General features: G+C 30.4%; 1 protein-coding gene across 1 annotated transcript in view; it reads right to left on the bottom strand.

Annotated features, from left to right (window-relative positions):
* The window catches only part of LOC148310707 (lachesin-like), a 154,317-nt gene that overhangs the window by 23,103 nt on the left and 117,222 nt on the right, over positions 1-13,992 (bottom strand). Inside the window, exon 3 of the mRNA XM_088257887.1 lies at positions 10,977-11,080. Within this exon, the coding sequence (XP_088114013.1) occupies positions 10,977-11,080 (104 nt within the window). The remainder of the gene's footprint in view (positions 1-10,976; positions 11,081-13,992) is intronic.

Consider the following 13,992-nt stretch of genomic DNA (forward strand, 5'->3'; position numbering starts at 1 on the left):
TTTGAAGCAAAAAATTCAATTACTTCAAATTTTACTTAGGTTTGAAGGTAAGTTGAATTAAATCGTTTATTGAGCCTTGAGTATCTTGTTAACAATATAGTACTTACAAATTTCAAAGGGTGATTAAAATTATCATTTTATAATTGTGAAACATTTACCATTCTACCCATGATTGACAACCACACTACTCAAATTTTGGAAGTGATGCTAATTCTGCAATATTTATTTATTTATTAATTCATAAGAATACCGACCTATGACAAGTCGCTAGCCCTGTAAAATCTCAGACTTGAAGACATATTATTTTCTAATTTTTTCATAACAAAATTAATTTTTAGATTCATGCTAGGCCCATGGTTATTTTGTGAAATTTTTATTAAAGAGCGTAAGATATCCTCAAACATGAAAAAATGTTTACTTATAGATAAGCTTTACAATGCGTAGATATACAATAGATACCGGTAAGGCTACGTGCGGGAAAGACAAAAAATAGCCCGATATTTTTTCACGTAAACACCGTTTCCCCACGTACAAACGTAACCGTTTTATTCCATTATTAGACACCAAAATAATCCCACAATAATCGCATCCCAACAGTTTTTATCCAATAAAGCCAGCGGTTATTCGTTAGCGCCGGCGTGACCCGCAAACACTAAATAATTTAATAAGCGCTTCTAGGGGATGGGGGCGGCCCTAATGCTATCAGCCATATTAGGGGTAATCATGCCTGTAAGGAAACAGCCTACTACCTGCAGTACCCGATAGCTCCTATCGTAATTATGATCTGGTCATCTCTGATGTCCGAGCTAGCAGTGGGCGACCAATCGCCGCCTTGCGACAACATTGCTGATCTTTGGGCGGTAATATATATATTACTCTTAATAAAATTATAACAAAGCTATCAGTTTCGTGAACTTTCTTATCAACGTAAAAAAGAATTGTGTTTTCTGGTTAAGTATGCACGTTTATATTTGACTAAATATTTTATTAATTCAATTTAAAAGTGGTCGGAAATATACAAACTGTAACCAAAAATTATGGGTCTATTTTGTACCCAAATGTATGATTGTACCTAACTGGATATTTTTTTTTTGAATTGGCAATTTTTTGACCGGAAGTATTTTGCAAAATATGCACGTATAATATGTTTAAACGTATATACGCAACGAAACACATTTTAAATTGTCAAATATTCAAATATATTTGTGCGTGTATGTAAATAATTTATATATACACAGGTGAATAATTCACTGTCTGGTAACATGAATTGTAAAAAAGTTCCCTTTTGTTTAAATAATCCATGACAAAAATAAATAACGAATTTCCGGGAGTGGGTACAAACGAATAGACAAATTCAAAGAATGGTTCTGGAGACCGGAATGTTTACTGATTCGTTTCCTCGATCAAAAAAGCCCTTTGTCTTAACGTCTGAAGCGAACAGAGCTCTCGCAGAATAAATGGTTCCCTCCAGCGACTGGCGGAGAGATAGACTAGGGAAGGTATTAGTCCCTTAGCATTCCGCACACGTATTCCCATCGACTGTCGTCATAGATCACCCCCAAATATTATTGTCTCCGGCGAGTCTCTCTACATTATAACGCGGGACGGTTTGCTGCGGGGTTACTAAGTTACTGCTTCATTTATCTCGCGATGGAAGGCGTCACGAATCTATAATATCTTTAAAAGTGTTCTCGGATATGGATCTCCCCTGGGTCCTTCATGCAAATCGGGACGTTACGTAGCGCCGATAGGGGGACGGATATGACACATGGTAAAATATGTTCCAGGACCTATCGTAGATTCAGAGTAATATTCATAACGAATATCTCATGGCTCGGGACTGTTTGTACGTGGAGAACTCTATTGGCTTAGGGAATAGCGGATATTCACTTTTATATATGTCAAAAAGCCATCCCTTAAACATTTTTTTTTAACATTCAAGTGTGATTAATCGCTCGAAATTTCTTTTCTTCATGTTTCATATTTTTGCTTTTATTTTAAATACTCTTATTAAAGCAATTAAGTTTATCATTATGATAAAAATATCGTAACAGTAATACAAAATATATTGATATTCTAGCATATTTAATAACATTTTAATGAAAAATAATTACAATAGTGAAAAATATTTTAAATTTAACCCAATGTTTGAAATAAAGGGTCAATAATTTTATTTTAATATCACTTTTTCGTAGGCAACATTTTTTATTAAAATAATAAAAGACGCTGTCTGAGAAAAAGTATTTTATCTTTGTCTTGTAAATTAACGTATCTAGTATTATTTCAGAAGAAAAATAAATGTCTCGTTATTTCGCGATCCCTCGAACATAATACACTTTCCTCGAACCGCGATCCTTCGAGGCGTGTGATAAATTTGCATAAAGTAATTTTCACAAAAAAAGACAAGGTCTGAGTGTCAATTGGAAACAAGTCTAGCGTACTTTGTCGCGAGATCAAAAGAATTTATGAATGAAACAAAACATTAGCTATAAAGGAAGAAAGAAGAAATAAGAAAGATAACTATGAATGACTTATCTACATATTTATATTATGTGTATCGAAAATACATCGTATAAGACGTGAAATCTACACAACTTTGCGGATACATTCGAAATGATTATTTATTTATTTAAACTTCTTGAACAGAAAAGAAATAAGCACATTGCCGGGCTTACTGCTAAAAAGCAATATCTTCCAACCAAAAAAAAATACACTAGTTATATTGATCAAAACGTGTGATACCATATGTATAGATATAGCTGTTTGCAATCAGAGGGAAGATAGTACTTGAACATTAAAAAAAACATAAAATACAAATTGATGAGAATTAGGAAGGCAGAGGAAAAAGGATGTTTAGGGATTATCGGATAGCATAAAATTTTCAAATGTAAATAAGATCTTTCATTTATAATTTTGTAAACAAACATATCGAGATGTTTATGTCTACCAGTTTCGAGACGTACCCGTCTCTTCGTCAGGACAATCACTACAACAGCATGCAAACAATCCTACCCGTCACCACCATAGCGCTGTTCACACACTTAAACTACACAAAATGTTTATCACATGCGATTTTGGTCTACCCGAGGATCGTCTTACATTTACATATTATATAATATATTGCTAAAGATAAAGTAAATAAGGAAAAATTTGAGCCCCATTCAGACGATATTTTTTTTTAAATATCACTTTAAAAATAAGACAGATTTAATGAACTGACTAGCCATCACACCGACTCCCCGCAGGGTAAATAAATTTTTGATATAATCCAATAATATTTTTGAACGTTTTAATTTTTCTACATAATATTTTAAAAAAAAGTGCAAATAGATTGATATTTAGTAAAACTGGTAAAGAAAATATAAGAGACATTAAAAATCAACTGACACTTCAAGAGGTAGGTAGAGAGGATAGAACGCATTAATACTCTGTCAAATATTCTTCGCCTCTTTCACATTCATGAATGTCCTCATTACAGCCTTATTTTGTTTTATTTTATTTAAATATTTTTGTCACATTTCTGTGCAATACTATTAACAGTTGCATATCGTGTGCTAACTAATACCTGAACTAATTTGAAAATCTAGTTACGAAATGACAAAGGCATCTCGCTATATTTTTTGCGAATATTTGATGAACTTGTTTGATACTATTGAAACTTCATTAGTATCAAACAAAATATTTCATTAGTTTTCAGTTATTGTTTTTATCATATAATAGATACAACAAAGCGTATCAAAAAACGTATAAAAATAGATGCAAATAAGTTTTTTTTTAAATACAATACAAAACTTAATTTTTGCAAAACTTTGGATTAGGTCATTTAACTTTTTTTCTCTAACCCTAAACTACACGAAATGGTTTAAAAATAAACGTGCAATATGTTTAAACTAGTACAAATAATAATATAAAAGCAAAAGGCATCCACAAATAAATGTACGTTAAGTCGTACAAAATGTATTTAAAAAAATTGGCTAAACGAACACTTAAATTTATATATGTATTGTAAATATAAGTGTTCTTTTAAGCATTTTTCTCATAACATTGAAACACTTCACAACATTTTTAATTGTGTCCAAATAGTTGTTCACAAATCTGGATTATCTACAATTATACGAGTTAATTTTTCTTTTTTTTGACATCTCATCAAAGATGAAGAAGAATATGGAATTATTCATCTCACCAATTGATGTCTCTAGTAAAGTTCTAGTGATTCAAGAACAATGTTTCTAAATTGGTTCATGTATGTATATGGAACTTCCAAGAATTTGAGTAGTGTGGTTGTCAATAATGGGTAGGATTGGTGACTGTTACACGTGTGTAAAGTGATCATTTAAACCAGCCAATGACGGTCATCAGCCCCGTAAATGCCCAGACTTCCGTATTCTTCTTCATCTTTGATGAGATGTAAAAAAATAACATGAAAAACACTTTAATTTTCCGCGTTTTACTTCCGCTTCGTGGAATAAATTTCTCATTCGAAGTAAGCAGATTATTACTTTAAATAAGGGACCAAATAGTAATGCTCGTAATGGATGGTTAGGGATCCAAGCTCAAGGTGTGCAAAGTCATTTGCAGCCTCAAAAAATCTCACCCTTAATTTCAGGGAGAAAGACTGCTTCTTTTAATTTAGGGTTGAGTGTCTGGATAAAATAAAAAATGAGAAAAAGCTCTGCGAAGCACCCACAAATGGAAATATAATAATATTATCGTAGACGGAGACAGAAATGCGTTCCAATTACAAAACTGGGGGAAGGTTATTAGTGAATCGTTGTCATTCATTACTTTTACTGATATTTCAATTTCAGTCGTTAATTATAAAATAAGGGCAAACGGGATAAAATTATAATTTTTTTACAAGAAATAAATCAAAACAAAATAAAAATACATGCCTTAGGATTTTTTCACTATTTATTTAACTTATAAGCGTACATTTTTCTTATTTTTTTTATTGTTTAATAGGGTTACAAAAGTTTTTTTTATTAATTATAATTAATTTTCTAAGCATATCTACTTAAAATCTTAAAGTTAAAACGCAGTTCTTTCAAATTAAGAGACTGGGCTCTTGGTGCTTGGAGAAGGACTTACACTTGTTAGTTAATGTTTATTTGTAAAACAGTTTATTTTTATTGAAATTAATTTTTGATTGGTACATAAACTTTTAAAATATTGTTTGATGTTTTGAAGAAGAAGAAGAATATGGAAATCTAGGTATTTACATGGCTTCTGACCTATAGAAGCTGGTTACGTGATCACTTCACACACGTACAATATTCAACATTCTACCCATGATTGACAACAATACTTCTCAAAATTTTAATATCATTTATCTCATATCACTTAAAACTCAGTTTACAATCATAAAAAAAACATCTTAAACATGAAACTTTGTGAAAAAAAAACTTAAGTTTTTCCGGGAAATACGACTAGGACGATGGAACGAAAACCTCCAACATAACTTTTATTATATTTTTGGTTTTGTCTAAAAATAAACAATGTGACATATTTTATCACCATTGAGCCATTGAGGCAATATTTTTTGAAAATGGCACCATTTAAATAACCTAAAATTATTTGTATTATTATCACTTAGTATGTAGTTTGCAACATTAAAAGCGAATAAAATAGCAAAAAATACAACTCAGTCGGTCCATCTTTCATTCTTAGTTATCATTTGTATTAAGGAATATTTTCAATAAATGAAAAATGTAATGAGAAAATATAGCACGTAATCACAGTGTAGACAATAGTCCGCTGTCAACGTAGATCGGTCGTGATAAGGGCGTGAAATTTCCTAGGGCGGAGGACAGAACTCAACGGCCGAGAAAATGAGGTTGGCGCTCTGTGAAGCGGATAATGGACCAAGGGGTGCCAAGTGGCCGAGCTAAGACAAGGCAAAGGGTTCGGGCCCAGCACCGGCGCCCTTGTATCTACCCCCAGTAAGCGTATTTTCATACTATCTCATGTCCTAGCCCAACGTCCCGGTTTATCTTGCAATATGGGTAATTCAAAATATTTTATTACTACATAAAAAATACCATGCTGGAGATCCTTTTAAAATATTTTTTTTATCCATATTCTCAATATTATTAATATTAATAGCATTTTCTTTGTGGTTAGTCATTTTTACTTATTTATTTTTTTACAAAAATGTAAAAAAATAAATCGTAACGCATGTTTGTGCTGAAAAAAATATAGTGTATGTTGGTCTTCGGGTCGTCCAAAAATCGCATGTGTTAAACATTTTGTGTAGTTTTAAGTGTGTAAATGGTGCTATGGTGGTGAAGGGTGGTATTGTTTGCATGCTGTGGTAGTGATTGTCCTGACGAAGAGACGGGTACGTCTCAAAACCAGTAGACATAAAAATCTCGGTGAGTGGTTATAAACTAGTATTATTAATATTTTTGTATAAAAATAAATAAGAAACTTTTTTCCGTTTAAAATAAACTCTTTTTGTGAATGTGATGAGACGCCATCATAAGATGTAATTTAATATGGGTATGACCGATTTTTGAAAAAGAAAGATAAATTCAAAATTAAAATTGAAACAAAATGTGCGAAAGAAGGTATGTAGTTGACAAAAATTGATAAAGCAATAAAACATAAAAATATATCAGATATAATGTTGTCTTATTTAGAAAATATGACAAGACAAATAAGACGAATAAATTAACTATGTGACACATCTTGTTTGATATAAGATAATGAATGCATCGGACCATTACATTGTATTTTATCTATTGTATTGTTTTTTTAGATTAATCTTATTAATTTATTATTAACTATACACTATCTTTTTTAAACATATAAATCCTTGTACGTAATAGGCAAGGAGAATTTTCTAAGAGAACTAGTAAATATAATTAATTTAATAAAAACACGCTGGAGACCCCTTTTTCGATTGTAAAGAAGGTCGATATTAACGTACGTAAACGTTTTTAAAACTCTTATATTTATTACATACTACCGGACCTGTAGAGAGATGTTATCTTTTAATGGTTTCCCTATATTAACGAATTTATATCGTTTTTAGCGTAGATATAAACAAAACATTAAACATAAAAGAAAGTGCAATATTTCCCAATTTCAGTTTATTATTAAGCGTTCAATGTGTACATATCGCTCACTCCTTTCAAGAACGTCATAAATCAAAAATCGTCAATTTTCAGTTGTGCATGTTTTCGGAATGCCCAATGTACTACATCCCAGCAAAAGAGACATATTTTTAGCATAATATTTACCCGCTACAGGACAGAAAGTGTTGTTTTTGCATTTTGAAGAAAAGGTATTGTTTAATTATTTTTAAAAATATGCTAAATATTTTTCAAATGGAGAAAAAACCTTCAGGTTTGACCTAAAAAGATCTGTTGCACAGTGAAAAATTCAATAAGTGGCTTGATATTTATTTTTAAATACATTGTATTATATTTTAAAACATTAAAAACGTTCTCCTGAAAAATCAAGTTTTTTTTTATTTGTGTATGTATGTTTATATTTCTTATTGTTTAGTATTGATAGAATGTTTATCCCATGTCATATTTTAAACAATAATTATATGTTAACTTTAAATACTGAGTTACTATTTATTATTGATAGTGTATCATTCAATATATAAACTTCAGAAAAGAGTATCGAAGCATTCACTACATTGCTAATACTAAAGATTTGTTTGTTTAAAAACATTGATTTATACAAGGGTTGTTAGTTTAACAAGTCAATTAACTAATTAGTCGGGAGAAAAGATGAAAGCGAATTGAAAGGTTTCTTGAGAGTAGATGATGGAATCTCTAGGATGGGGAAAGGTAGAACGGTAGAACCGAAGGATGGTGCGCGTTGAAGGGGTGAATATCTTAATGAATAAGAAATTCTTTAGGTTGATTAATTATTCCATTTAAATCAGCCCATTAAACAGGAAACTTGGATTACTGGTAAACAGAATGATTTCAAACATACTCACTAGGGTAACTATTTACTCTCATTTAACTTTCATGGCAAAAAAATCAAAGAATATATATATTTATATATATATGTAAATAAATATATATATATATATAAATATATATTTATATATATATATATATATATAAATATATATATATATATATATATATATATATATATATATATATAAATATATATATATATATATATATATATATATATATATATATATATATATATATATATATATATATATATATATATATATATATATATATATATATATATATATATATATATATATATATTTATATATATATATATACATATATATATATATATATATATATATATATATATATATACATATATATATATATATATATATATATATATATGTATATACATATATGTAAAAACTGATGAAAATAATAAAGCAAAGAAGAAGATTCTTTTTCCTTTTATTTTATTTTTACTCTTTTTATATATATCGCGTTATTGTTAAAAACTATCATAAATTATGAAACAATGGTTGATTTGTTATTATTTTTTCTTGGTAAACATCGTTTTTCATTTATTGCGTATATTAATTTATATATGTAATCCATAATATCTTAACTTATGTTACAATAAATTAAATCGTCATAATTTCCTCACATTTATGTTTTTTTATACTAACTACTAAAATAAAGCAAAATATTTCAGATACAATTCAACACGGAGAATGTTAATAATAATAAAATACACGAAATTGGCCACATGTACAGCCACATGCCGCCCAAATTGAAATATCCGAAGCATTTACGTCTTATTTGCGTATAACGCTCGCTTCATTTACTGATCTCTCGAGTTATTGTGAGAGAAGATAAAACCTGGAGAGATTGTTTGTCTTTTATAGCATCACGTAACATTCTTCCAACCCCCTTTCATCCCTCGCGCGGAGATATAAGATAAGGACCAGTGTAAATTACATTCCCAACATTTCAAAACGCAGATTGCGTCCCGTCTCTGCCGCCTCTGCCGTCTCGCCCGCCTAACCCCCCTTTGTCTTACCCGCCAAAATGCTAAAACAGATGGTTTTAAATATTACAGGCATTTAGGGTAATGACCGTGAAGTTATTTCAATTGCCACCATGACGATTTTCGGCTGTATTTTTTCATCTCCCGCCTTTTAATGTAACTATAATTTCATACAATTCTAAAGATTATAATTAGGTAGTTAAAAATCCACCAATTAGTTTTTTTAAACACATCATTTATATTATTTATTGGTTTGGCATTAACTTTTTGGAATGACATTTTGATTATTTATATAAAATATAATATTTTTATATTCACCTCTAGATGAAAACATCTGTAGTTTTCGAAACTAGTGGTGTGTAATAAAATAAAATTAATAAAATAAATTAAGTTGTATTATACAAGTGTTTAATTGTTTTAAAAATAATTAACATCTTTAATATAAAATTTTGAACTATAACTATGGCAATAATTAGAAGAACTGTAATGTTTTTTTTTTGACATCTCAAAATAGATGAAAAAGAATATGAAAGTCAGAGCACGTTCAGGGCCTACGACCGTCATAGGCTTGGTTAAGTGATCACTTTACACACGTGTAATATTCACCAATTCTACCAATGATTGACAACCACACACAACTTCTAGATATATTGATCAAACTCGTGACGCGGTACATGTGAGTTCACAACTGCCACCTATGTTGGTATAGGGAAAGTTTTTTATTTATCAAAGACTCTTTCTATTTGTATGCAATGTCCGACACTATTTATGAATATCCTTCAAAACAGCCCATCGGGTAAAAAATACAATATCTGACAGAAAATATTAAAATAAATTTAAGAAATTTGTAGAATTCAAAGTTAACTTTTAAACGCACTCTTTTTTGCGAATGTCATTCTAAATCTGTAAATGTATTTCATCTTTGTAAGAAATTATGTCTTTTTTTGAAGAACAAACAAGTAGTTACTAAAGGCGAACAGACAAAATTGATCAATTTCCAATACACAAAGAAGAGAAGTTATTTTTCCGACCAAGCGAATATGTATTTTTATGAGTTGTTTTTATGACTTTCTTATTTGATTTATTCTGATTTGATTTCCGAGAAAGGGTTACCTAATATAATGGTCACAGAAATTGAACAGATTTTTGGGGCGTAAAATCAAACAGCTTCGTAATGGGATATATTGCACAGGTAAAACATTATGTTGTTCAAAGCGAGGTTTGGGAATATGCCACAATTTCACTAAAATATAACTATTATCTTCTCTTTAGTTCGTACAGTCGTGTATAAGGCAACTATATACGCTGTGTCGTATTAATTTATCATCGATTTAAAATAGTTTACTTTTTAAAATGCGAGTTTTACTTTATATGTAACAAATAATATTTTTAAATGTTAATAAATTTATTTTAATGACCTGACTATGGAATCATTTTCCCTAACCGGTAGTTACGAATAAGTGTTATTACACAAAAAAAGTGTACTTTATAAAAGTGGTATTACACAAAGTAAACAATGGATCACATGGAGAGTGTTTAGTTACCATTCCACAAAGTTATCATTGCTTTTAATACACAAAATAAAAAAATATATTTTTATAAGACTTGGCACGATCATATCTTAAAATCTTGTAGTGTCAAAGGTCTGCGCAATCGGAGGGCATGTATTACTAGATGTATGGATGTGAAGGAAGCTAGGATTGTATGTCAGGACAGAAGAGTGTGGCGTTCTATCCTCTCTGCCTACCCCTGAAGAGAAACGGCGTGATGCAGTATTATTTTATGAACGTGGTGCCATATAAATTATCTAAAAATATTTTTTCAATTATTATTAGTAAAATAATAAAATAATCTTTTGGCTGTCTTCATTTCGGTGTGGTGACCAACTTAAAACGCCTCTTGTGTCATTAACGAATTATAATTGATTGTATGTGTGAGCAAAAACAACTACAAAAGCATAGATATGTATACTCGTATGCTAATATGGTAAAGCTAATAATCAATAATTGACATACCTTATAAGAGCCTAGGTTTTTGACCGAGCATGCCAACTTGACACTCCGGCCTGCAGGTACAGTTATGTTCTCTATGACATCTGTGAATTCTGGGTCTTCGATCACTGAAAAAAGAGAAAATAATATGTTTTTGAACTTGGCAAGGTAATTAACAAGCATTTGTAATATTGCCTCTACATATGATGCAATCTTAAAGCATTACGTGTAAAAATAAAACTTATGTATAAACATAAAAATGATTAATTTTCAGAGACAATAACCATACAAAGAATCTACAGATGAGGAGATTTAAGATTAAGATTTAAGACAAACGAACATTTATATATTAATGAAGGACAATATGGATGCATGAATGTGGAAGAGGCGAAGAATGTTTGCAAAGACAGAGTAGTGTGGCGTTCGATTCTCTCTGCCTACCCCTTAGGAGAAGCGACGTGATGGTTAGTTATTTAGGAAAATATGAATGTCGAAATATTTATTGAGTATTAATTAACATGATCATTCATAGGTAGGATGGTGAATGTTACACGTGTATAAAGCGATCAATTAAACTAACATGCCGTAAGCCCTATGAATACACACACTTACATATTATTTTTTTGTTAAGATATCAATTTACTCAACTGTTAAGTGAAAATACCCAGATTTGTTAACTAATATTAGGACACACTCAAAATATTGTATTTTTTTACAATTTAATTACATGGATTGATATCTTCAAAATATAGACTTTTTATTCTATTTTTTTTTGTTCGAAAAGTTAAAAAACAATTTTACCTAACATTTTGGGTAAAACTTATATCTAATATTGAACAAGGTTATTGCATTGAATTTTGCTTTTATTTACTTATTAATAATAATATGTGACGCGTTTCGTCTTATTAAGACATTATCAAACACTCTGAATATAATACCAAAAAATTTTAAGTGGAATTCTACCAACTGTCTTCAGTTACAATAAACATTTACCTAATATATTATTTTTATATTACGACGAAGAGGGATGAATTTGTGAGTTCAAAATCTTTAAATTGGTGTCAATATCTTTCACCCCATCAAAAATCTGTTTGGAATATTTTCCGGTGATGGAAACCCCTCGCCGGTAAAGGAATTTCTTCTCGCACGTTTCATATTATTTAACGCTTTAGCGGATATTAAAGAGTCATATATCACAAGGGCAGGTAAGGCGAGGTTCACACCTCGACCTGTCGTTGTGTTGATTTATCGTGCACTTTTTCTATTTCGAACCCGAGTCACGGAGAAAGTTCACTGTTATGACAAGATATTTATCAGGAATCACTTGGGGATTCATCATTATTACACAATGGATTCATTACATATATATAAATACATTTGATATTACAGGTTTCTTGACTTGAGATAAAACAACGTATATTGTTTTAAACGAAAAAAATGGAAGTCTGAGCATCCCGAGATTTATAACCAGTCATTTGGTTGGATTGATTGATAATTGTATAAATTATTTACATCTCATCAAAGATGAAGAAGAATATGGAAGTCTGGGCAAATGCCCGTAAATATTTACGGGCTGACGAATATACGTAAATAAATATTTATGGGATGACGAATATACGTAAATAAATATTTACGGGCTAACGAATATACGTAAATAAATATTTACGGGCTGTCGTCAGCCCCGTAAATGCCCAGACTTCTATATTCTTCTATATCTTTGATGAGATGTCAAAAACTAATATGAAAATAACTCCTGTAATTGGAGTGAATCCAGATTTTGTGAACAATCATTTGGACACATTCAAAATGTTGTAGATAATTGTATGCACTTGCGTAACGTTCAACATCTTTCCCCTTATTGAATATCCATATTGTCTCCTATTTTACATTTATTTTAACAGAAATATGATATTTACTCTTTACTCATTACCATGTATCATTTTCCTTTGGTAAACTTTCTGTATAAACTGTCTCTTTGACATCAAAAGTATTATATGTTTCAAGAGTTGATCTCAGGTAAATACAAGCATGTTCCCAGATTCTTTTTTCTTTTTAACTGAATATTTCATTAAAACGGTCAAAGTGTCCCCTGAAACCACACATTGCATTAACCGAGGCAATGCACTTCTAATTACGTTTTGCGAATTCCTAGTCCTGAAGCCGAACTGGGTAGAGCCAAAATGGGGTGAATAAATGAACGGGAGAGAGACACATCTAAAAATCAATACAGACAATATGCTGTTGCAATTAGCGACGTACTCGTACGTAGATACACAAAACATGAAAAACTTTAGCAGTGCTATTCACTAATGCAACACGGAGCTTGTTTGTGCCAACAGATTCACAGAATACCAATTACTTAAGCGGAGTTAAAAATAAAGTGAATAAATTTTGTTCGATGGAAAAAACTTATATTTTTTGTTGTACGAGAATGTAATAGGAATGCTTACTTTAAAAAAAAAGTAAAATGTGTAATTTGTTTTATGATCACTTTACGAAAACATCCTAAATGAAGTGGTTACGCAGTTAACTACCTTGGTGGTGGTCGTTGGTTCAATTGCAAAGGGGTAAAAACAAATTTCAATATGTGTTTGCCTTGGATGCGTACCTGAGGCGCAGGATTGATCACCTTGCCTTTATGTATACAAATTATCTGCATTTTTCTATTCACCATTGGGTGCGGACGAGGGTAAGATGAAGAAAATTTAAAAGCTTGTCAAAAGAATAGTAATAAGATGACGTGAGATTGAAATATGTATTTTCAATTTCAATTATAATTTTAAAACAAAATGTCGTTGTTAAAAAATGCCTACGTGGAGTAATAGTTAGCGTGATGACCTACCGTGCTGAATTTTATTAAATATACATTGTAACTGTATTCATTTATTAAAAAAAAAAAATTACCAAGCAAACTTGTGTGTCTTGCCAGTGAAGTTCTTTTAACACATATTTTTTTGAATTGTTTTTATCTATTCAAACCTAATAAACAAAAAAAAATACCTTTTTTTAAAACTTTAATACGATGTCCTGGGTTTGATTT

The sequence above is a fragment of the Brachycentrus maculatus genome, unplaced genomic scaffold (assembly GCF_059751285.1).
Source record: "Brachycentrus maculatus isolate JH-2025_06_01 unplaced genomic scaffold, ASM5975128v1 h1tg000089l, whole genome shotgun sequence".
NCBI lineage: Eukaryota > Metazoa > Arthropoda > Insecta > Trichoptera > Brachycentridae > Brachycentrus > Brachycentrus maculatus.